General features: G+C 36.6%; 1 protein-coding gene across 1 annotated transcript in view; it reads right to left on the minus strand.

The window, feature by feature from the left end:
- DIAPH2 (diaphanous related formin 2) overlaps positions 1-25,544 on the minus strand; it is a 724,307-nt gene that overhangs the window by 478,158 nt on the left and 220,605 nt on the right. Inside the window, exons 7-10 of the mRNA XM_055121637.1 lie at positions 14,290-14,364; positions 14,140-14,209; positions 7,057-7,193; positions 4,908-5,016 (exon numbers count right to left, since the gene is read on the minus strand). Coding sequence (XP_054977612.1) covers positions 4,908-5,016; positions 7,057-7,193; positions 14,140-14,209; positions 14,290-14,364 — 391 coding nt within the window. The remainder of the gene's footprint in view (positions 1-4,907; positions 5,017-7,056; positions 7,194-14,139; positions 14,210-14,289; positions 14,365-25,544) is intronic.

Raw genomic sequence — 25,544 nt, forward strand, 5'->3', positions numbered from 1 at the left:
AAAATAACATTAAGAAAAGAAAAACACACACATAAATAGAATTGGTAAGATTTGATGACTGATAGAATTGTGAACAGAGTAAGTGTACATTAAAACATGAACAATGTTTCTGGTTTATTCTACTTGGTGGATAATAAAAAAGGTAAGCAGAATTGAGCTGGTATCAAGGTTGGTGAGGGGATTCGAAAAAGAAGGGGATGGATGAAAATAATTAAAGTTGAGAATAAAATTGGATTTAAAATCAAGTTAAGAGATGGCTGAACATAAAGTCTGTGAACCTGAACACATTTAGAAGAGCTGAGAGATTCATCACAGACATCACAGACATGTGCCAATTAACAATGTGAGGATGGATGAGACTTCCCAAGAACACTGTGCAGAATGAAGAAAGCAAAGGAACAACCAAGATGAATTAGTATATTTGAGGTCCAAGGATAAATACAGCAGATTATCAATGTGTCTTAAAAAATAAAAGTAAACAAGGAAAGTTTACTATCGTAGAAGTCAAAGGAGGAGATAGCTTAATAAAGGAACGATCAATAGGGTCAAATGGTGCAAAAGAAGTAATTATTGTTATATTCAAAGTGTGTTGCTGTTTATATTGTATAGGTCACTAGTCATACTGCAAATCTGAAAATGACAGATATAACAATTATTTAAGTTTGAAAGAAATTTATAACTAAACCGTACTTAAAAGATAAGTCGGTTTTATAAATAGAGAATATAATACTGTATAAATATTTCAATACAACCCTACTTATATGAAATTCTACATTTAAACCAGTAGAGTACTTCAAAAAAATACATCATTAACTACTGCTATTAAGTATAGTCTAGCTTTTCTTACTGAAAACTCTCATGGGAAATCCTACCATAATCCTGGTTCTCTATCACCAAATATAATTTCATAGACAATTAAATAATAAATTTTATCCTTTAAGAATCAAAATATATTCTCATCAAAAAACATTCCAAAACTTGGGTAGAAAATACCACCATTTTCCTCCCTTTATGCTACGAATAAATATTACTAGGTTAAAATGAAAGTATGTGAAATGCTTGGAATTTCAAACAGTATTCTGCATAATAAAATATCTGAGAACTTATGAACATCTGCAACATATTTAGAAAACAGCAGGTTTAGTGTGGCTAAAACATATGGCACATTTGGGACCATGACAGGCTCAAAGGCAAGAACATTAACTTGAAGCTACAATGAAAACTGTCATAAGGTGTGATTAGACTTTTCTATCAGTTTGCAATGGATTTCTTGTAAACATAAAAATTTCCACAATTCCTGCTGTGTTAGAATCATATTTATTTTTAACAATAGTTGACAACAGCACAGAACATTTCTTGGTAAGACTGACCACATCAGTATGTTTCTTACAAATTTGCCAATTATGTGAAAAATACTGATGTTAGAGACAAAGCGAGTGGAGATTATGAGAACAATATGTACAGTGATATAAGAGAACAGTATGTTCACTATGTCTTGATTTGCTGATTGCAAAAACAATGAGTTCTTGGAATTCATTAAAACAGTAAGTTCTTGGAAAGCATTTAAAATTAGGTAAAAAGTGAAACCTTTACTATGTGAAAATGAGGAAGACAAGAATAGCAAAAATCCTTTGGGAGATGGGAAACATATTAATATTTAAAAAATAGCAGTTTTAAAAATAAGATATACTTGGAAAGAGAAGATCATTTATTTGCTTTGGGAGTAGTCTACCAGGGTTCACTCCCGTTCACTGCCAGGGGTGATCTCCTAGGGAAGTGGCAAGAGCAAGCTCTGAGTACAGTCAGAGGGATCTCCAAAATAAAAGAAACAAACATATATAGATAATAAAATAGGACTTTCTGCTGTTTGTAAGGAACTTGCCAGGAAAACTAGGCAGCTACACATAAAAGAAATGACTTCAAACCACTCCCTAATACCAAGAAAAAAGATCAAAGTGGATTAAAGACCTCAACCTCAGACCTGAATCCATAAAATATATTGAGGAACACATAGGCAGAGCCCTTCATGACACTGAAGCTAAAGATACCTTCAAAGAGGAACCACCACTTATCAAGCAAGTGGAAGCAAAGATAAACACATGACACTACATTTTCTTCCTGGGCATCTGTTCTCTCGACCTAAGCCTCAGTTGCCCTTACTTCCTAGCAGCCCCAAAGGCAAAGTCCCGAAGAGGGACAGGACGGACTCAGGGAAAGCGGTGAGTTGTGTGCTACCCTGGCATCGAGATGGGCCTGGCCAAAGTGTCTAGTGTTTAACTTTAAGTTAAGACCTTGATCATGGATTAATGCTGTCATGATCCAAAAAGTAATAACTAGATTTGGACCCTGCTAGGGTTAGGAATGATTTATCTGGCCTGAGTGCTGTAGTCTGAGCCTGTGGCAAGATGTTCCCAGGAGAGCTGCCCTACAAGCCTTGATGTATCTCTTCCTGTGTCCATACAAAAATAACTAATATTAAGATGTTACTTAAGATGCTAGGAGGACGCCTTCTGTGGATGTAATCCTGGCGACCCCAAGCTTCTACAAACATGGCTCTGGTATGAGGGACCTGGACTATTTCTCCAAACTGTGCGGCAGCTTATGCGGCTTACAAAGCCACGAGTCATTTCCTGATGAACAAAAAACCGCTCAGGGATGGCACCTATGCCCCTGAGCAGCCATGAACCCAGAGGCACGCAAAGCAATCTCGGAACACAGCAGCTGCTGGCAGAAACCCCTCTGGACTTACTTACTGAAATACCAGAATTCCAAAACTGCGGGGCCGCTTTTGTGGCCGTACAACATCACATGTTCTTCAGTATTAGCAATAGAAAACAAATGATCTAATTATGCCTTTTTGGCAGATCTGATTGTTGGGGGGAAAAATCCAAATGATTATAGTGGGTTTTCTGTTGAAAATTGAATGTAGTCAAAGGAAAGAGAGAGTCAAGTGAAAATCATCTGTCACACAGGCAGGGTGGGGAGTGGGAGGGAGGTATACTGTGGTTCTTGGTGTTGGAACATGTGCACAAGTGAATGGATGGGTATTGGATCATTTGATGACTGAGACATAATCCTGACAGCTTTCTAACTGTTCTTAGGATACTCAATAAAATTAAAAAAAAAAAAAGACAAAAAAAGATGCTAGGAGGAGAGGTATATACCCAGGTGGTGTTCCCCCCACCCTAGCCCAATGGGCAGTCAGGAAGACCTTTGTTATGTTGATTTTGCTACCAGATGGGTATAGCATGGGCCAGAGGTCAAGGGGTGGAGAGAAGAGTGGGGGAGAGGCAGAAAAGAGGAATGAGGTGATAGGGAGGAAGACTGCTGGGGGAAAGAGAGCTGAGAGAGTAGAAAGAGAGAGTCAGGAAGTTGGAAGTCATTGGAGGAGAAGCTGTCAGAGTCAGGATCCAGAGGTCCGGAGTCAGAGTCACGATCCAGCGAGAAGAGAGAGAGCCCAGGCTGCTGAGATGAAGCATGGAGGGATGAGCAGGAGAGACAGGAGACAGGAGGAGATAGGAATGAGGGACAATGTGAGACTAGAATGGTGGGGGAGGGGGGCTCAGAGAGCCTGGAACAGGCCCATGAAGAGAATGGAATAAATGGCAATTGATCAAGCTTGGTCCTCATTTTCTCCTACGACTGTCTCACAGCCTGGGCCTCCCACCACTGACCCCAGGCGCGGCTGACTAGAAGATCGCCAGCAGATTTTTTTACAATCGGACATCGAATTTTGAATGTGACACAAGTGTTATCACCTTAAATGTCTAATTTAGTCTCACTCTGTTCACCTCATAATAAAAATAAAATGATAATATTATTAACATAAGTACACTGTGGTGAAAATTAAAGATGATGATATACATAAGTTAAAATGTTTAGCTCAGGATTTCACACCAGAAACATGGTCAATAAATAGAAATTCTCATCACTCAAAAACTATCTTATATAAAACAGTCCTTTCTAAGTCAGGTTGTAGCCATATCTCACACGTTTAAGGACTTGAGATTATTCTCCAGCAACACATTTTTAAAAAATTGAAACACACAGAAGAAACAAAAATTAATAAGTAAATAAAATAGGTTATTTTCTAAAACCATCTAAAAATGTAGTGAGATTTATAATTTTCTAAAAAGAATATTTAGGAGGTTAAGTCTATACAGTGCTGTCAGATAACATCTAATCAAGAATTGGAATACAACTCCACTCTGTCCCCACCCTCAGGTAAATTACCATTCTAACTACTACTTAAATACCAGAAATATGTTTAGTTTTCCTGAGTTTCAACAAACACTAAGATATTCCAGTAATATTTATCAATATGGGGATACTTTGTTAAAAATTAGGCCCCTTGATATAATTATTTATTACTAAGGCTACAAATTTTTAAGTTTATTACATTAATAAACTCTACCACACATTAAAAATAATCATATTACTTACAATAATCTTGAATATTTTTCTAATTTTAAACATACTGATATTCTAATGAACAAAAATATCAAGCATTTATAACAACTCAGGGATAAAACTAATTTTTGGTTGGTTTCTTTATGAGGCCACTATCAAGGATGCTCAAGGCTCAGGGATAACTTCTGGTGCAATTGGGGACTTCTTAGGCACTGGATGTTGAACAGGGGTCAGGAACATGAAAGGCAAATCCAGGACCTGCTAGACCACCACTTCTGCCCTAAGAGGAATACTTTTATTGCTCTGTTGTATTCTATTTAAAGGCCAATTAAAATGGTATCTTATAAAATATGCACTCAAGCTAACAAATAAAAAAATCTATTTAACACATGTAGGGATGTGGCTCAAGTCAGAGAGCAGATTGCAAAGCACTAGTTAAATTCCTAGAAAAGATCGATATGACCCTTAGAAGCCAAAACAAAGAAAAAGTCACTCACCTGTAACTGCAATGCTTCATGATTCTCTAATCCTTCAACAATTGTTGAAAATCGTTCTCTATTATTTCTTTCTGCTGCTGTAGTTATAGCCCCTAGCAGTTTCTCCAGACTGTAGATAAAAAAGAAAATAAAATTGAGAAATATATTCTACATACATTATGAATAGAAGTTACCTGACTCAGGATTCCCTGTATTGTTTCTTCTGTATGATGGTTGTATGGATCACTAAAATTTAAGAGTAGTAAATCTTTCTTCAACTTTCTACGGTTCAGATACATTTAAAATATCAAAATAAAAATTTGTGGGAACACTGGTGGAGGGAAGTTGACACAGAGATGTGATTGGTGTCAAATTACTACATGCCTACACCCCAACTATGAATAACCTTATAAATCATGGTCCTTTAATTAAATAAAAATTTTAAATATACAATATGTAAAAATTCAAGTGTTGAAAATAAGTTTCTAGGGGCTGGAGCACTAGCACAGCAGGTAGGGCATTTGCCTTGCACGCGGCCAACCCAGGTTCTATTCCCAGCAACCAATATGGTCCCCTGAGCATTACCAGGGATAATTCTTGAGTCCAGAGCCAGGATTAACTCCTGTGAATCACCAGGTGTGACCCCCCCCAAAAAAAATAAAAATAAGTTTCTAAAGTATTGACAATAATTGAGATGCAATATATATACTTTTCATATTTGATATTTCAAGTTCTAATGTGTATAGCATTTATAATTTTAAAAGATTAAAGAGAATATTGGAATTTTGTGACAAAATTCCAAAGAGAAACATTTTCAAAATGACTTTTATAAAAAAAACTTTTGGGTTTTTGTAACTGAACAAGAAAAAATATATAAAGAATGAAACATGTAAAACTATGTAAATTTAAAATGTAAGTAAGTGAGAGAAACAACTCTATTTACTTTGTACATGAAACTTATCGGGAAAAAATATCAATAATCACTTCTGTAACAGTATCTGAATTAAAAAAAGGGAATTCCACCTAGCATGCTCTCTAGTCAAATAATACTAAATTGTAATACATAATTACAAAACACCAGGCTATATTACACTGTAAATTAAGAACTGAAAATCAAATAACTAGAAAAATATTTCTTTTCATGAGGAAGAGCCAATAAAAGCTAAGGAAATGTTATGTTTTAAAATGTTCATATTTTAAAATAGTATTAATATTACCATTTTATACTTTCAGTAGTAAAATGTTACCTAGGCATATGTTATGTTCTCATTCCTGGTTTGCTCTCATTGAGATATGACTTAGTGCTATAAGTTGTTTAGTGTCTATATTTTGGTTCCAAAAGAAACTTGCCAGCAACATAATAAAATGCAATCTACAATTCATTTGATTGTGAAAAGTATAAAAATGTCAACACAGAATATTATAAAATCTTTCCATGTCAGTTGTCTAATTTAAACTGAAGTTATGACAGCTACACAAAATGTTCAAAAGGATATTTCATATGCCACATCCTTAGCAGATATTTTATTTTTATCACATTTATTCTTTACTAGCTGTGCTTTCTAATGATATCAAATATGATATAATGATATCAAATCTGATATTTTGATTGTAATCAAGTAGTAATTCCATGACATGCCATTATTACTTGAGTATTCAGCAACTGCAGAAATTGTCTTATGCAATCTAAATATGCTTTCTTTCCTATGTTCTTAACATATTACTTTAATTCCTTCCATAGATACTTTTGTCAGTTTTTCTATCAACATTAGCAAATGAAGTAAAATAGTACTACAAAATATAGGTATAGTTAAGACAGTTGAATCCCAATAGTATATGTATGTGTGTGCACATATACGTAGTCAAATTATACTTGAACTAATTTTCCCCCCTTTACCAGTGAATGCCTAACCATCCAAAGGACAAAACTCTAGTCGTTCATTTTAAATCCAATTTTAAAAAATTTCATATTAACTATATGCTTAAGTCTAAATTTCAAAGAAATAAAAGAATGGTAAAATCAAATATTATTGACATAAATATCAACTCACAATTATATAACATTGAATACTATTTCACATAAATTATCTAAAGGAAAATCACAAAAATAAAACAATAATTTTTCCAGTATAACTTTCACAGAAAAAAATAATGATATAAAAACACTTACACATTCTCTTCTCCAACGATGCAAATAGCAGAAAGTATTTTTACTATTTCAGTCATCATATTGGGTTGTTTGGGATCAATTGCTCGTGCCAATAGCAAAAGACTTCTTTCATCTCCTAGAATCCGTTGCAAACCAAACTAAAAAAAAAAAACAGCTTATGTTGATATTCTAAATGCCTGTACCACCAAAATGAAATTATAACTAATTATATGAATATTCCATTATTATTATTATTATATAATGATATAATATATGAACATTCTAGCCCTTTCCTCTAGCCAATGACACTCATCCACACTGAGAACACAGTGATCAATTGTAGTTGTTGATTTCCTTAGCAATTTCCTCCCCATCTCAATCCTAATCAAGGTGTGAAATAAACAGGAAACAACAGTAAAGCCATAGCACCACCAAAGGAAAATAAAAGAAGCTATATCATATAAATAAAATTCTGTGATCACAAACATTCTAAAAATGAAAGGGAATTCCTCAAAGAGGATGGCATATCTTCATAGGGCTAAATTAAAAACACAATATTAAGGAAGGTAATAGCAAAGAAAGGAGGAAATCCATAAAAATAAAACTTAAAAAAAAACTTTAGAATCTCAACTAAATGCAAAAAAAGACAGTATGAGATATCTAAAACAGTTATAAAAGCACAAGTTCAAGGCTGAGGATATTAAGTAATTCCAAAGAGTGATATTGGTTATGACACGCACTGAGTAAAATTTGTCCTGACATGAAAAAGTATAACAACTGATTGTAACAGAAGAAAGAATATCAGAAAGTGAAGATAAAAATCACAATAATGATTCAAATGAAAAAGAGAAATATATTTAAGGGGAAAAATGTCAGTATTCATTAAGAATGTAAAAATCAAAGTGTGGGAGGGAGAGAAAGTGCAGAGAGAGCATGAGAAGGCAGAGACCATTTTAAAAGAAATAATAGGTCGGGACTTGCCAAGCCTAAGGATAAAACTGACAATAAATGTCTAGCATGCTGAGAGAACACCTGAATTCATGAATACAAAATAATCTCTCAAGACATAAAACATCACTGTTAAATTATCAAAAGTCAATGAAAAGGGAGAAATATTAAAGTCTATTCAAGAAATGACAATGGTGACAAAGACGCCTCTATCACACCTTTATCAGAATTCTCAAAAGAAACTCTGTAGACAAGTGTGGAGGGACATGCTAACACTGAAAATAAATAAATAAATAAATAGAACATTAGACCACACCAGCCAAGAAACTATACTGTGCCAAATTACCATTCAAAAAACAAAAAGAGAAATAAGGTATTTTTTTTAAATTAAGACAATAGAGGTTAACAAAGGTTTCCTGTAACATAGCTATCCTACAAGAAATATTTAAAGTTCTTTGCCATGAAAAGAAAAATAAGACTACAACATAAGGGAAAATAAGTAAAACACAAGGGGAAAATAAGAAATACAAAATTACTCACATAATACTGGTACAAGATTAAAAAGAAAACTCATTCAGGCTAACCAATTGGAATTTATTCCACGACTAAAACATTATTCAACATAAAAATAATATATCAGGATCTAGAGAAATAGAACATCAAGTAGGGTGCTTGTTTTGCACACAACCAAACCAGGTTCAATCCTTGGAATACTATTTCATCCCCCAAACACCGACAGGAGTATTCCCTCTGTATTGCAGGTTTGGGCACCAAAACCAAAATAATAATACTCATAATAATTAAGCAGGAATAGAAAGATAAAAATAGCATTATATATAAATGGATACTCGAAAAAGAATTAGTTTCATCATACATTTCACATAAAATCAATCAATATACTGGAAATATAAGGAGCATTTCTCAATATTACAAAGATTATACCATGACAAACCCAGTCTTAGCAAACTGGTTTCAAAGCTAACTCACATCATAGTAGATGGTAATATATTTATTTATTTTTAAATGAAAATCAGAAAGACAAGGGTGTCCACTCACATTATTTCTCTTCAAGACAGTTATAAAAAATTTAGCCAAATCCATTATGCAAGAAAAAAACAAAGTCAAAATGGAAAAAAAAATTGCAAAACTCTATTTCGGGATGACATGGTATTAGACACACAGACACACACACTCAAGATCTACAAGAAGTTATAAATTAAACAGTCATAAAGAAATAAAATCAATACATATATATATGTATATAAGTTCCATTTCTATGTGGAAATGATTAGTTGGAAAAAAGGGGAAATTAGGGGAAAATGCTCTTTGCAATTGCATAAACATTAAAGTACCTGGAAGTAAATCTAACAAAGTAGGTAAAAGATAAATACACTAAAGACCCTAAGCTATTACTCAAAGAAATAAAAGATACCAAGAAATGGTAAGACATAGAATTTTCATGCACTGACAAGATAACCATTATAAAAATATGCTTTAATATATATCTCTGTAAAAAACATCCCCTCTGAGTTTGCTGGCCTCCTGTAGGATAACATTGGTTTGTCCTTTCTGCCTTACCACAGGGAACTTAGGTTTATCGGGTTGCCCCCATTCACAATGTTCCCAAGGCACTCCCATTCCTGTGTGTATTTGTAACCGCTTTCTGTGTGCTCTGCTTCCCCAACTTGGGAGTTAATAATAATTTGTAACTTGGGAGTTAATTGACTCCGAATAATATTCACTCCGGGGCATCTGCCTCAGTTGCCCTTCCTAGCACCCCAAAAGAAGGGTCCCAACAAGGGACTGGATGGACCCGGGGCAAGCTGTGAGCTACCCTGGCCATGAAAATGGGCCAGGCCAAAGGGCCAGAATGCTTACCATGTTAAGAACATGGTCATGGACAAATTCTGTCATGATCCAAAGAGTGACAACTAGATTAGGACCCTGCTACGGTTAAGAAAAACTAATCTGGCCTTAGATAATTAGTCTGAGATCTGTAGTGAGATGTCCCCGGGAGAGCCACTGTATAAGCTTAATGTACTGCTTACTGTGTCCATGCAAAATAACTAATATTAAAAAGTAGAATTAAGACGTTAAGTAAGATATTAATTAAATGTGTTGGACTAATGAAAGGAGAAACACACCCTAGGTGGTATTTCACCATTGAGCAGAGCATTTTCAATATGTTGATTGTGCTACTGAACCTGGGTGTGGTTCTGCCACAAGGCTGGGAGTTGTTAAGAGGAGACACCAAGACCAAGACAGCTAGTCAGAGTGTGGAGAGACTAGAAGGGGGACAGGAGAGGGAAATGGGGATCTTAGTGAGACTGGGACAGCTGGGTGGGGAGAATGGAATAAACAGCAGCTGATCACCAAGCAGCCTGGCCCTCGTTTCCTCCTTCATCCGCCCAGTGTCGGGGAGGGGCCCGAGACCACCAAACAAAGGCAGCAAGAGAGACACGGGCTTCCTAGTTGTCTGGTGATTACACAGCGTCCTGCTTTGAACCCCATCAAACGTGCTGCAGTAGTCTTGGAGTAGGGGTAAGGTGTGTCCTCTGAAGTGAAGTGAGGCCACAAATGCGGTCATGCAGCCCAGGAATGGGTCCCTCTTGGGTGAGACTTGGACTGAGTGTGTGGAGAGGGGCTGTGAGCATGGTGGTGGTGATGGAGTCCTGAAGGTTTTCAGTTGCCGGGGCTGGGAGGGATCTCACCCACTCCTCTCTGGGGTGCCCCAGGGGAAATAGCCCGACAGCATGGTTATGGCAAGTGTCATGTTATGATCCCTTCCAGGAGAGAAGGACATGCGATCTGGATGGTGGCCGATGACGAGATTATCGGGCACCAACCAGAAGTGGCTGACTGGGGTGACTGCTGACACACAAGGCTCAACCTTTAACATGTTAGTGATCTCTTATAGAAGGGTTGAGAGGCCCCTGGGTGAAATGCAACAATCTTCACACTCTTTCCTCTGAGGATACTACTTTCTAGAATTTTCAGTGGTTTTTTCATAACAATGAATACAAAATATATTATTCCGGTCCTGCTTTGGGGACGGAACTGGGGTTTGGGACGGAAACATCTACAATATGATGGTGGGAAGGTGTAATGGTGGTGGGATTGGTGTTTGAAAATTAAATGTAATCAAATGTTTTTAACTATTTTATAAAATAGAAAAATAAAAAGATTTTTTAAAATCTGGATTCCTTTAGGTATCTAAAAATACCAACAGTGATCTTTTTTTTAATTGAATCACCATTAGATATAGTTAAAAAACTCTCATGTTTGAGTTTCAGTCACACAATGACCAAACACCCATCCCTCCACCAGTGTACATCTCCTCCACCAGTGTCCCCAGTATTACACCCCCCCCTTTCTAACCACCTTGCCTCTATGGCAGACAATTTTCCCCATACTCTCTCTCTACTTTGGGGCATTATAGCTTGCAATATAGATACTGAGAAGCTATCACATTTGGTCCTTTTTCTACTTTCAGCACACATCTCCCATCCCTAATGATCCCTCTAGCCATCATTGTCTTAGTGATCCCTTCTCTATTTCACTGCCTTCTCCCCCAGCTGAAGAGGCAGGCTACCAACCTGGAGCAATATTCCTGGCCCTTATGTCCACTGTCCTTGGGTGTCAGTCTCATATTATGTTTATTTTACAATCCACAAATGAGTACAGTCATTCTATGTTTGTCCCTCTCTTTCTGATTCATCTCACTTAGCAAGATATTCTCCATGAGCATCCACTTAAAAGCAAATTTCAAAACTTCATCTTTCCTAACAGCTGCCCAAAGTGATTTTCAAGGAAATCGAATAAGCAATTCTAAATTTTGCGTGGAACCATAAAAAAAAACTGTAAACAGCTTAAGAGCATATGAAACAAGTTGAAAAAATCGGAGGCATTATACTCCCTAAACTCAAACTATAGTACAAAACGGAAGTGAATAGAAGTGAAATTTGGGTCAGATTTGGGTCTCGCACATACAAAGCATGCACTCAGGCCATGAGATTACTCTGGCCTCAGATACTCTTACTGATAGTCTGAATCAGATTACATAACTCATGTTTTCATGTGGGGAGTTTATCAATTTCCACGAACCAGGAGAACAAGTAGTGGGCTTTGTGATCCTGTGATTAAAAGCTCTTGAATATATTCAAACACATATACCACTGTATCACTGTCATCCCGTTATTCATCACTTTTCTCAAGTGGGCGCCAATAACGTCTCCATTCGTCCCTGTCACGTGCTATTGTGGCCCGAAGGCATACTGCAGGCTTGTTCAGGATCAGGGGAATGAGGACTGTCATTGATACTGTTTTGGGCATATCAAGTAAGCCATGTGTAGCTTGCGAGACTCTGCCATGCGGGTAAATTGCTCATATATTGATATTTCTACCTTATCAACATCAACCTCCCCATAGAACAGTTTCGGTTTTGGCTTGAGAGTCACACCCTATAGTGCTGGTGGTCATATACAATAGTGCCTGGAGGACCAAGCAGTGACAGGGACTGAACCCTGTTCCTGAATCCAGATGTAAAGACTGCACAACAGCCCATTGAGCCATCTCCCTGGCCTTCCCTTAAGCATGTATTTGGCTATGGCTGGGCTGAGTCAAACCTCAACTTCCAATGCTTTGCTTATATTCTCCTACTACCTATTGTTTCATAAGACTATAAACTTATTTTTCTTAGCACCTATTTGCTGAAACTTAACATGCCATCCAAGTTAAAGCAAAACATAAACTGCTCTCAACTATGTTAAATTCTTTAGTAATAACTAATTTTGCACTGTCACACTGACTTAGGTCTTTGGGAATGACTCTACAGGAAATCTCACTAATATGATTTTCTCTACAACAACTATTCTGATTATATGTTTATCAGTATCCTGGAAAGCTGGTAGCATTTACAACAGTAAAGAAAAATTTCCAAAGGGGAATCTTATATAACAATTTGACAGATAAACAAAGAAAGATAGATATTTTCAAATGAATTTTCTGTTTATAACTGGCAAAAAAAGAAATATAGTGCTTGATATCAAGGATGGTATAGTTTTCCATTATTTAATTGTTTTTCCCAATGGAAAAAGACTTCAATTGAGCTTGAAAAAACAATGTTCACCTAGAAACTGTTCTCTAAGACAATATGCATAAGTTTGTTCTGAAAAAAAATCACAGGACTTGAGAATTTCTTTTAGATTACTAAATAATAATCTACGGCATTTATAACTAATTACTGTATTTCACATTATATTATTCCATGCTTCAATTAAAATTAATTATTTTTAATAACTTTTGCTTACTAAAAAAACCTTACTTTCAGATACTGTGTAAACTATGCTGCATAATATAAGGAAAGTGAAAAGAGTGGGATGTATGAATAAAAACTTCTTGAATGATGGGAGAAATGCACTAGAATAATAGTAGAAGTGTTCACAATCAGAGATGTAAAACTGAGAAGCTGAACTCAATGATATTCTAGAATACTGTAAAAAGCCATGTCAAATCATTAAACAAGAAAAAAACAGAAAATCAAAACGCTATCTATAGGGAATTATGAAATTACAAATAAGGCAGTGGTTCTTGACATATAGTACATAAGGAAAATGGTTTATAAGATATAAGTAAAATAAAGTTTGAAGGCATACTCTTTAAGCTCAGGAAACCACATGTAGTTTCTGAGATTCAACACCAGTCAGCCACCTGAAAGGTAAATTTCATACCTAATGTCCCTGACCCTACAGAAAGATCATAGAGGTATGTTAACTCACTGACACCATTTCGAACAGAAGAGAAAATTAAACTCAGAATATTCTTAGCAAATAACCCAAAACATAAATTTCGATTTTCTTTCTTTCATCCTTTTTATTTTTAGGAATATGAAATCTGTGAGAAAAAAAAGTATTCAACATTTGACTTTAAATTTTACTAATATAAAAGAAAATAATTTAATTTAGGAAAATTCATGTTTGTATGAGTATAAAAACCTAATAATAAACATTATATGAAAAAGAGTGAATACTTAACTGATATTCATGATCATTTGCATCATAAGGAACTTTTCATACACTGAATAAATATCTATGAATGTCCTATCTTTTATACTCTCATACAGTTAGACAAGGTGACAGAGGCAGGAATAAAACTTACCTTATTATTCATAAATGCTTTGAGGCACTGAATAAGCTTATACTGATTCTTCTTATCAATATTTTCTTGCCTGCATAACAAAAACAAAATAGTTATGATACTAAACTAAAAAATTTCCCATTTTGTAATTATTACAAATGTTATTCTTACTGTTTCTTATCCAGAAGTCTTTCCAGTACATCCAGTAAGAGTCCAAGGCCTTCATGACCAAAGTTGTTAACCCAGCTGTGAAAAATCAAAACAAAAGTATGTAAATAGGATTATTATTTAAAATAGTAAACACCAAAAAAATGTCATTTACAAATATAATCATCTTGTATAGGATAAGATTGTTTTGTGCTTTCTCCTCTGCCACAAGCTTAGGTTTATTGGGTTACACCCAACACAATGTTCCCGAATCACTCTCATTTTTTGGTATTCATATTTAACTTCTCTGTTCTCTGATTTTTCTATCTGATAATCATTCATTTCCCCAAAATAAAAACCTGTGACTTGAAAAGTCAAATTCTTTAGAGATCTCTGGATTTGTATTTGCAAGTGCGATTTGCTCTTCTCTTTTCCTGATGTCCTTTGCATTGTTTACTTTAGAGCAATGTCCTTTTGAACAGACACAGGAAGGCAGTTAATGCTATGCTTTTATACCCTGGGAATTAACTGACTCCAAATAATATTTAGTCCTGGGCATCTGTCATATTTACTCGACTTAAGCCTCAGTTGTCCTTAGTTCCTAAGCAACCGAGAAGCAGGATCCTGATGAAGGGACTGGATGGACCCAGGGCAAATAGTAAGCTATCCTGGCATCAAAACAGGACAGGCTAAGTGCCATAAAACTTCTAATAAGCTAAGAGCATGGCCATGGACAAATTCTTTCATCACCCAAAGAGAAGTGACTGGACAAGAACACTGTTATGGTTAAGACGGACTAATCTGGCCTAAGGACTATAGTCTGGGATCGACAGCAAGGTATTCCCAAGAGAGCCACTCTTTAAGCTTAATTTATCTCTTATTGTGTCTATACAAAATGACCAGAAAGATTACTGAGAAGTACATTTAAGGTGACTATTTAAATGGTTATTGGTAAGAAAAGGAGAAATATGGCCTTAGATGAAATTTTGTCCAGATTCCGATCTTCTAGCAGGAGATATTTGTCTTAGGTGAGCTTCTCCAGAAGGAAAGAAGGACCTTACATATGTTGATTGTGCTATCTGGCCTAGATCCAGTGGCTAACTCCAATGCTTGAAGGATGGGCTCTAGCAAGACTGGGAGCAGGGAGAGTTGCATGAGGGACAGGAGGAGAAGGGAATGAGGGACAGGGTGAGACTGTTATGCAGCACTCAGTCAGACTGGTACAGGCTAGCGGGGATAAAGCTATAAACAGCAGGACAGAGATGGGAAAAAATGGCAACTTAACACCAACCAGCCAGGTGGCCCTGTGCTCTCCTTCTTGTGTCTGTTGTGGAGGCTGCAGGCTGGGGTGGGTAGCAGCTCCTGGACCCTGAACATATGTGGCAGTGGCAATGGCCAATGACACCTATTTAATTATTGAATACAAAATCCTGGGCCAGGCAGATAGTTCAAAGTGGGGGAAAGGGGAATCAGAGAGAAATCTACACAACTCACAGTTCAATTCCTGGCAAGTCAGGGCGCAGGAAGCAGTGCTAGATGTGACTCTGGCAGTCCTGTGCACCACTAGATGTGACTCTAGTGCCTTATCTAACCACCTTAGCACTGGTGGCCCATGCACAATGAAAGATCACTCAGTTCAACAACACTGACCATCATGAGAGTGACACCAGACTGTCACATAAAGAACAATCTCCTCTTCCCCTCACCCTCTCTTTCTCCCTCCCTCTTTCCTTCCCTCTCTCCCTCCCTTCCCCTCTCACTTTCAATGATTCTGATATCTCTCAACAAACTGATGACCACAATCCATAATAGGAAGTTTCCTTGCCCCACTTAACAATTTCTAATCACAATTCTAGTGACCATATTAGAGTAATCGTTCCCATTGGGGTTTATTCCATCCACTGCTTTGCTTCCTTACATATGAATGAGATCATATGGTATGTCTTTTTATTTCTGAATTAACTTCACTTAGCATGACGCTTAAATTACATGCAAGATGCAGCAAACTGCAAGGTTTCATCTTCTCTCACAGCTGAGTTGCATTCTCTTTTGTATACATACCACAGGTTCTCACCTGTGTGGGAGTGCTTAGGTTGTTTCCACATCTGGGCAACTGTAAATAATGCTACCATGAACATAGGTGTGCATATGCCCTTTCGAACTAATGTCTCTTTGTTACTGGGAGAGGCTCCCAGGAGTAAAACCATGGGGCCACAGGGAAAGTCTATCACTAATTTTTCAAAAGGTTTCCAAACAATTTTCAAAAAAGACTAAACATTCGTTACTCCCACCAGAAGCATATATCTTGTCCTCATGCCCATACATATCAGCATTTAATATTTCTAACCATATGGTGGATTATTTTTGCTGGGTATGTTCATACCTCACTGTCATTTAGATTATCATTTGCTTTAGTATGGCTGTTTATTAAAAATAAAAAATGAAAATAGTGGATGTCAGAGAGATAGTAAAGGGGCTAAGGCTATTGCCTTCAATGCACCATTCTAGGTTGAGTCCTGACACCGTACAGTTTCACAGAACATAGCCAGGAGAAATAATGCTGGGTATGGCCAACACTTAGTCACTGTCACTGTGATCCCATTGCTCATTGATTTGTTCAAGCGGGCACCAGTAACATCTCTCATTGAGAGACTTATTGTTACTGTTTTTGGCATATTCGATACGCACGGGTAGCTTGCTAGGCTCTGCCGTGAGGGCTCCATACTCTCGGTAGCTTGCCGGGCTCTCCGAGAGGGGCGGAGGAATCAAACATGGGTTGGCTGCCTGAAAAGTGAATGTCCTACTGCTGTGCTATCGTTCCAACCCCCCACACTTTGTACTCAGGAAAGATAAAAGAAAAAACATCAAAATAATGAGACAAAGGTGCAGAGATGTAGCACAATGGGCAAGGTGCTTTTCTTAAATCTGGCTGACAAAGGTTCAATAGCATGGACCCTATATGGTCCCCCAAATCCCTACAGGTATGATACCTGAGAAAGAATCAGGAGTAAACCATGAACAGCACTGGATGTGGCCCCAAAACTAAAAAATAATAATAATTTAAAACAATCTGACAAATTTGGGGGGGCAATGTACTCTGCAAACTTTGTAGGTATCAACATGTTGAGATTGTATTTTCTTCTTTTTCACTTTTTTGGTTTGTTTTTGGGTCTCCTTGAAAACATAGAGATGTATCATTTTCAAGAGTTACTTTGTGATGTGAGAGCATAGTTACTATTCTTAATATGAAATCTGGTTTACAAATTCTGGCATATACATTTATTTTCATTTGCTTTTGTGTGGGACCTGGGGCTGATGTCTCCAAGCATGCTCATATCAGGACTGGGCCGCTTCCGCACAAATCCCCCATTTTTCAGTAGCTAGGCAGTCACACTCACAAACTGCCCCCAGTGCCATGTAATCCCATCAACAGCCAACACCTTTATTGCAAATCACAATAGCTAATTAGAGGGAGAGAACAGAAGGGAATGCCCTGCCAAAGTGACAGGGTGGGGTGGGGGGAGATGGGATTGGGGAGGATGGGAGGGATGCTGGGTTTACTGGTGGTAGAGTATGGGCACTGGTGAAGGGATGGGTTCCCAAACTTTGTATGGGGGAACCATAAGCACAAATGTGTATAAATCCGTAACTGTACCCTCATGGTGATTCATTAATTAAAAATAAATAAATTTATAAAAAAAGTTCATACATAATTGTGATAGGTATATCAAACTATCTTAATACTTCAAAATACAACTCGTTCTTTAAACTATAATAATTTTATGCAGATTATTATTAACAGGTCCATATCTACTGATCAGCATGATTAAAGGAAAAGAAAATTTGCATTTGCAGAAATTATAAGAGAAATCATTAAAATCTAAGCTCTAAACCTCTAATAATGCAAGATTCTACTGTTACTAGCTACGGCAATAAAGTACTATAAATACAACAAATGTACAAAAGAATGAGATTATATCCCATATGCAGAAAGAAAAACCTGCCAGAATTTCTAGAAATAGCATGTCTTATGTGTAGTAAGACCCACACTCTCAATTAATTACAGTTCACAAAATATAACTTAAAAATCCAAGACTAAGTAATTAGGAGAATATAGTACACTATATCATGCACTGACCTTTCAAATAGATAAAGGAAGGGAAGGTTAGAAAGTTCACTCCTACATCCTGTAAATTATAAGGGCAATTATTCCAATTTGCAGGAGTTCAGTGTGGGTTAGTTCATCCCTTTGTCACTGTTTGGGCAGTGCCAAAGGATGTATACTCTGAACAAGGTATTTGGTTTCTCGATAGACATGTTCAACTCCTACGTGTAATCTTCCTCTACAAAAAAAATCCATCATCACGGTCATAAATAGTATGTGTCTACCATGGTACACATTCACCTCTGTGTCTTTTAATAATACCAACTAATCTAAAACCCCACATACAAATATGTTTCAGATATTTGAAAAACCAAGCATATAATTTGTCCATGGAATTAACTTATGCAGTTTTCTATTTTTAACTATAGAACTAGAATTTTACAGGATATTTGTGAAGGACTTGGAAAATAACAATTAAGATAAAAATCATCAAAATAGTCATCTGCATATTGAAACATTTTAACCTGCAAATTATTTATAGTAATTTAAAAGTAATATAAACATTATTGCAAAGTCAAAATTAATGGAAAGCACACACCATTAAACCTCACTACATAATATCTTACAATCTATTCCTGAGGGAAATAATCGTAGAAAAATACAGTGTTAAGATTTCAAAAAACTGATAAGACTTTTTAATGTATAAATGTCATAAAAATCAAAGAAAGAGTTTAAATTATAATATACTCTATGTCACTTCTTCTTTCACATACTTTTATTTTTCCTACTTGTTAGTGTTTAATAACACCATAGCTTTGCCTCATTTGAAAGAACTACTTGGTACCCAGACAATAGGCTCTAAAGTAGATAGAATTCAACTGAATCTATATCTTTTAAGTAACAGATGTTGCAGAACAGAAGTAGCCGTGGGAATAGGTTGATTTAAGATTCATCTTCATACGGCATCCCACTAACAAATCCCACTTGAAGCTGATTAGCTATCAGAGTATACTAACTACATTATGAAGCATATCAACTCTATCAACAGGTTTTCATGTTTATACTGCCTGGTGTGACAAGCTATACTGCTCCAGCTTTGCTGATTAGGTGGAAAATCTTTCCAAATTAGAGGCTCTTTATCTAACAGCAGACAAAGGACTAGAATCAAAAGGCAATTAAAACGAATTAGCATACAGAGATATTCTTTTAGTTGACCACACAGACTACCTGTACTTGAGGTAATACCTAACATCTTAATTGTATAATGTCAGCTGCCCTGTTTCTGTCAAAAGTCCCCCTAAGAGATGATAGAAATTTCCAGGGAAAAACATCAGGGACATTGCTTAAGTTATAACATGGTGGCACATTAGATTACTGGAAGTCATATCTATGTGGAAACATCATGACTTTTTTGTTCGTCAGTCAGTTTGTTTTACTCAAGACCCATGCAGGAAATGGACAATCATAAAAACCCTCTCAGCTATATCAATATTATCAGACACCCTCGAGAATGTTGATTAATATCCCTGATTTATAGTAATTTAAAATAACATTAAAAACTTTGTCTCTTGATATCATGGCTATAACTGCTTCCCGCTCCAAGGTGGAATAATGCTGGAACACTTTTGTATTCAAATCATTGCCTGGTATTGTCCTAGACTTCATGAAGTAACACATTTCCTTGTTCTTTACTTGGACTTCATTCAGTGACATCTAAATGGTGTTAGAATATCTGCATCTCTTAGAACAAGCTCAAACTGCCAACGCATTAGTCCCACCGGAGAATTATATAAAATTCTCATCTGTTCAAAAACCTTTAAATTAATTTATATGGGTAAAATAAAATGATGTCAAATGACACTGAATTTTATGCCAAGATTAATTTTGAATATGCATAAAATACTGTAAAGAAGTGGGGCCAAGATAACCATATAGGGAGAATCAGTGCAGCATTCTGTAATCACAGTAAAATCTATGTGAAAATTATAATACATTCAGAACTTGGTCTGAAATCCCATCAAAAGTGGAGCAGGAGAACTGAGACAACACTCAGTCAGCACGGGACTAGCTACATTCTGCTATCAGAGCCAGCGGGCTGGGTGGGAGCAGTGGATAAGATTTGGAGAGAGAACTACAAGGGGAGAGAGACACAAAATTTGACCCTAGCATAGGGGAAGTTGAGTTGAAATCAAGGTACTGCATATTCATGACTATACTCTTTCAATACTGAAAGGACAGGCAAGAGACTACAAGGAACACAGCATTTGTGCAAGAGTAAGCGTCACTTGAACAGCCTCTTGTAAATCTTGCAGAAAGACAGCATGGATGGAATCTTAGGAACATCTTGAGGACAAACTTGGAAATACACTGAACACATCCCACAATAAATTCAGAACCGTGTCAGCCAAATTTCTTTGGTTTTCCCAAGTCATGATATTCCATAGCTAGCTAGCGGTGTCAAAGAACTACTTCGGTCTTGAAGAAATAACGTTTATGCAAGTAGCAGGTAGAAAGCCACTGTTTTCTATGCCCATGTTCATTCTGCACTTTTTTCTATGCCCATGTTCATTCTGCTCTTTGACTAAGAACCTGGATTCAGCGTAATCCTAGCTCCTCACATAAATGTTGCCTACTCATCCAGGAAGCCTACGTAAACACAATGGGAGTGTTGAGAGCTGGCAAGTATTGGTGACCAAGTAACCTAAAAATCTGGTGACAAGACAAGGCTCCTAAAACTTAATGGGCAGACGTGCCAAATAGTGCAACATCTGACCACACTACACTCTCTACGTCTAAGTGATCCTGGCACTAAGATAGCTGCCAGATACTGGCAAATACAAACACTCTGGTAACAATGAAGGCCTGCTAGGTGTTATAGTTGCTATTCAGCACTCATGACCATGAACTCCCAGTGACTACCTCAGCCCGCTTCACAATGACACCATAACCACTGTCAATCACTAGCATTTTTGAATCATAGGTCAGAGTCAACTCTGCTAGAGATTGGTGCCACAGCACCACAGGGCATATATCACCAAAATCTCCCAATAGCCTTATAGACACACACAAACACAGAGGCGTAATCATTGTCTGGCATTTGAGAGCATGAACTTACAACCAAGGTGAGCGACCCCTAGTGCACAAAACTGGAATATGCAAGCACCTCAGGCAGGAATCTATGCAACCCCATTACCACGGCATCAGTCAAAAATCAAAAACCAAAAGTTAAAAGAAGAAAAGTGAAAAGCAAAAAGGGAAAGAAAAAGATTAAATCTGGGAATGCAAAAAAAAATGTATAAATGAATAAAAATAAAGGTAAGAAGCAGGGAAGGATGTATGATTAAGGGATCAATACATCAAAAGGATTTGACACTTATTAACATAGATACACAAAATTAGGGGATAACACAGTTTATAAATCAGTTACTAATAGTTCTGAAGAGAAACAGAGAGCATCACAATAGTAGCAGGAGACTTTAGAAAACCTTAGTCTCCTCACTGGACAGATAACTAAGACAGTTAAGTAAACAGTAGCCTCAAATGAAGAGTGGGTGAAGTTAGGCTTAGTAGAAACGTACAGAACTCCCCCCCACACAAAACAGGAAATATTCTTTCATATGGTATTAAAAAAAACCTGTGGCTGAAATAGAAAGACATGTTACATAGTCTTACACCATACATCTAACAAAGAGCAAATATGCAAGATAGAAATAGCACTCACTTAATGCAATGACAATACAAGATAAATAACCACATCAAAAAAACGGGTGAATAAAACAATTCCCACAGAAAACATAAGCTGATTTGGGGCCAGAGCGATAGCACAGCGGGTAGGGTATTTGCCTCGCACTCGGCCGACCCGGGTTCGACCCCCGGCATCCCATATGGTCCCCCAAGCACCGCCAGGAGTAATTCCTGAGTGCAAAGCCAGGAGTAACCCCTGAGCATCGCTGGGTGTGACCAAAAAAGCAAAAAAAAAAAAAAAACACATAAGCTGATGTCCAATTATCAGAGAAATGGACTTTAAGATAAGGAGTTATTGATGCACATCAGTGAGAATTTCCTGCTAAGATGTACAAACAATGGGAGCTAGAGAGATAGTAGAGGAAGAAAGGGACTTGCCTTGCATGTGGTTTCTTTGACCAGATTCAGTCTCCATACATATACATGGTCCAATAAGCACTGCCAGTGCTCACTCCTGAGTGCCAAAAATAGGCCCTGACCACCGTAAGGTTTATTACAAGACCCCAACAGTACAAATGTGTGTGTGTAAACAAGAGCCTGAAGACATTCAGAGGAAAATGAGATCTATATGAATAACACAGAAACATTAAAATATATATTCACACCTTATATTCATTGTGCTGCTATCTACAACGACTAAATTCTAGACATACAAGTACACAATGACAGATCAGTGGATAAAAAATATAGCATGCATACACAATAAAATACAACTTCAGGAAAATATTTTTTTCCTTTTGATACAACAAGGATGGAATTAGAGAATGCTTTATTAAGCAAAATAAGTCAGATATAAAACAAATACCACGTGACCTCACTATTATGAGCTAAATAAAATAAAGCAAGGGAATAGATCGTTCATTGAAAACCCTCAGATTTGGGCAAAAAAACTTAGGTTACCAGTGGCGAAGGAAGTAAACACAAAGAGTACTGGGGGAAGTAATGGGAAATAATTCAACTTTAGTGATGTATGTAGTGTTGGTAACACTGTACCCCAAAAATTTGTAGGTATTTACAATGTTTAACCCAATGCTGCCTCAATAAAAATTATTTTTAAAAGGGAAACATACTACCAAAAAATGGTTGAAAGTAGAAGTTAGCCTTCTAATAAAAATACTGATTACTAGCATTATTAGTCTCTACTTCTATGTCTCAATAAACTATATGATCTTTTAAAACTTTCTAAATATTTAGAGGATTTTATACACAACGGATCCCCGATTTAAAATTGAAAGGGATCAACAGAGAACTCAGTGGGCTGCTGAGAATGCCAGATGCAGAACTTTGATCCAGGATAACACACGGTCCCACCAACATCACCAAGACTAATCCCAAAACCATGAAGAAGAAAGTAAATAAGTAAATCTCTGGATTACTTTACCATTTTATTTAGATGGAGTTGTTTACTGGGCTGGAGCTGTAACACAGCGGTAGGGCATTTGCCTTGCATGCAGCTGATCTGGGTTTGATTGCTCCGTTCCTCTCGGAGAGCCCAGCAAGCTACAGAGAGAATCTAGCCCGCAAGGCAGAGCCTGACAAGGTACCCGAGGTGTATTCAATATGCCAAAAACAGTAACAGCAAGTCTCACAATGGAGATGTAACTGGTGCCCACACAAGCCAATCGGTGAGCAACGGGATGACAATGACCGTGACAGTGACATTATTTGTTTACAATGCGGTTTCAGGCATATACTGTTCCCACATGCAATCCTACCACTGCACATCCCCAACACTCCATTGCTTTCCCCTGGTTTCCTCCCACTCCACAACCTGACTGCCTGACAGCACAATTGGAAGTTTATTGTATTTTGGGTCCTATGCTCATGGTAGTGGTAGATCTAGTGTTCTAGATATATACAGAAACGTCACCTCTACAGTGCACGATTGAGTGCTCAAGGTCCCTTACCTGCTCCATTTCTGACATCCAGGATTCCATTTCACTCTTTCCTTAGCATGTTTGTTTCGTTAATCTTTAGCCAGAGTTTCGCCCACCTTTTCTAGCTACCATTTCTAGAAGTTATGCTCAATTCCACAGATTAATGAGAACATGTAATGTTTGAACTTTTCCTTCTGATTTACTTCACTTAACATAATTCAGTTCTTATTGCAAAAAATTCATTATTTCACGCTTTCTTGTGGCTAATATATATTCTTTGCATACACACACAAACACACATGAGCACACACACACACACAGACACACACACAGACACACACACACACACACACCCCACCATCCACTCTCGAACCTTCACTACCTAAGTTTCTATCATTGGGCTCTTGAGTTGCTTCTATAACCTGGCTATTGCACCGAGACACACTGAATATAAGGTTGAATATATCCTTCAATATAAGATTGAGTATATCATTTTTAATGTATGATAAAAATGTTTTGCAGCTTGTGGGAAGAAAGCAAGCAGTAGGATCACTGGGTCATATATTCCTCTATTCTTAATTTTTTTGAGGAATCTCCATCATGTTTTCCCAAAAGGTAGACAAAATTCCCACCGACAGTAGATGACAGTTCCATTTTCTTTTGCTACAGAAACCTTCCAGTAGTTTCTTCCTATCGCATGTGATTTAAATGAGATATTGCATTACCTTTCTGAGACTTGATGTCATTAGCAATAAGATAAAGAGCAAAAAATTCTGCATTTTATTATACCTTAATATATAACACTTCCTTCCAATAAAAGTTATTTCAGAGGTGATTCAGTTTTTAATTTTTCTATTATTTCCTTTTTTCAGTTGTTTTTTTTTTTTAAGTATAACACAGTCCACATAGAGTTGGCTTCCATTAATAGACATAATATTGCATCTGACTAAAGTTCCACATGTATTTAATGCTAATGTGATTTAATATTAGAGGCACCAGTTTATTAGCTGAATGAGCTGGGATATGTGTGATGTTAATTTAAACTGTGTGCAAAGATTTTTAAAGAAAGCATAAAAATTAATATAACAGCACTAAATTTACTATATTACAGAAAATATGCCAGAGTATTCTAAAGTGATTTTCACATTTTTAAGTTAAAACAAACTGATAATACCATTTTTTAACTACTTCAATTAGTAATACTAATGCTGCCATGAGATGTACTTAACATTTTAAGTCATTTTCTGGACTATAAAAAAGTATATTCATGTAGTCATAGACAGTCTACTTCAAAATTATCTAAAAGTATACTGATTTAAACTCATTTTTATAATAGTTTTCTAATCAGAGTTTGCTGTTTAGCCAAACATTTTTAAAAGTTTTTGACAGACTATTTAATTATTAACACCTATGATTAAGAAAGTGTTTTTTATATCTACTTTGCATTACTGACAACTCTCAAGAATTTGGGGGCTCCAGTGATAGCACAGTGGGGAGGAAATTTGCCTTGCATGCGACCACCCAGGTTCAATTCCCAGTATACCATATAATCC

Source organism: Sorex araneus, chromosome X (genome assembly GCF_027595985.1).
Source record: "Sorex araneus isolate mSorAra2 chromosome X, mSorAra2.pri, whole genome shotgun sequence".
NCBI lineage: Eukaryota > Metazoa > Chordata > Mammalia > Eulipotyphla > Soricidae > Sorex > Sorex araneus.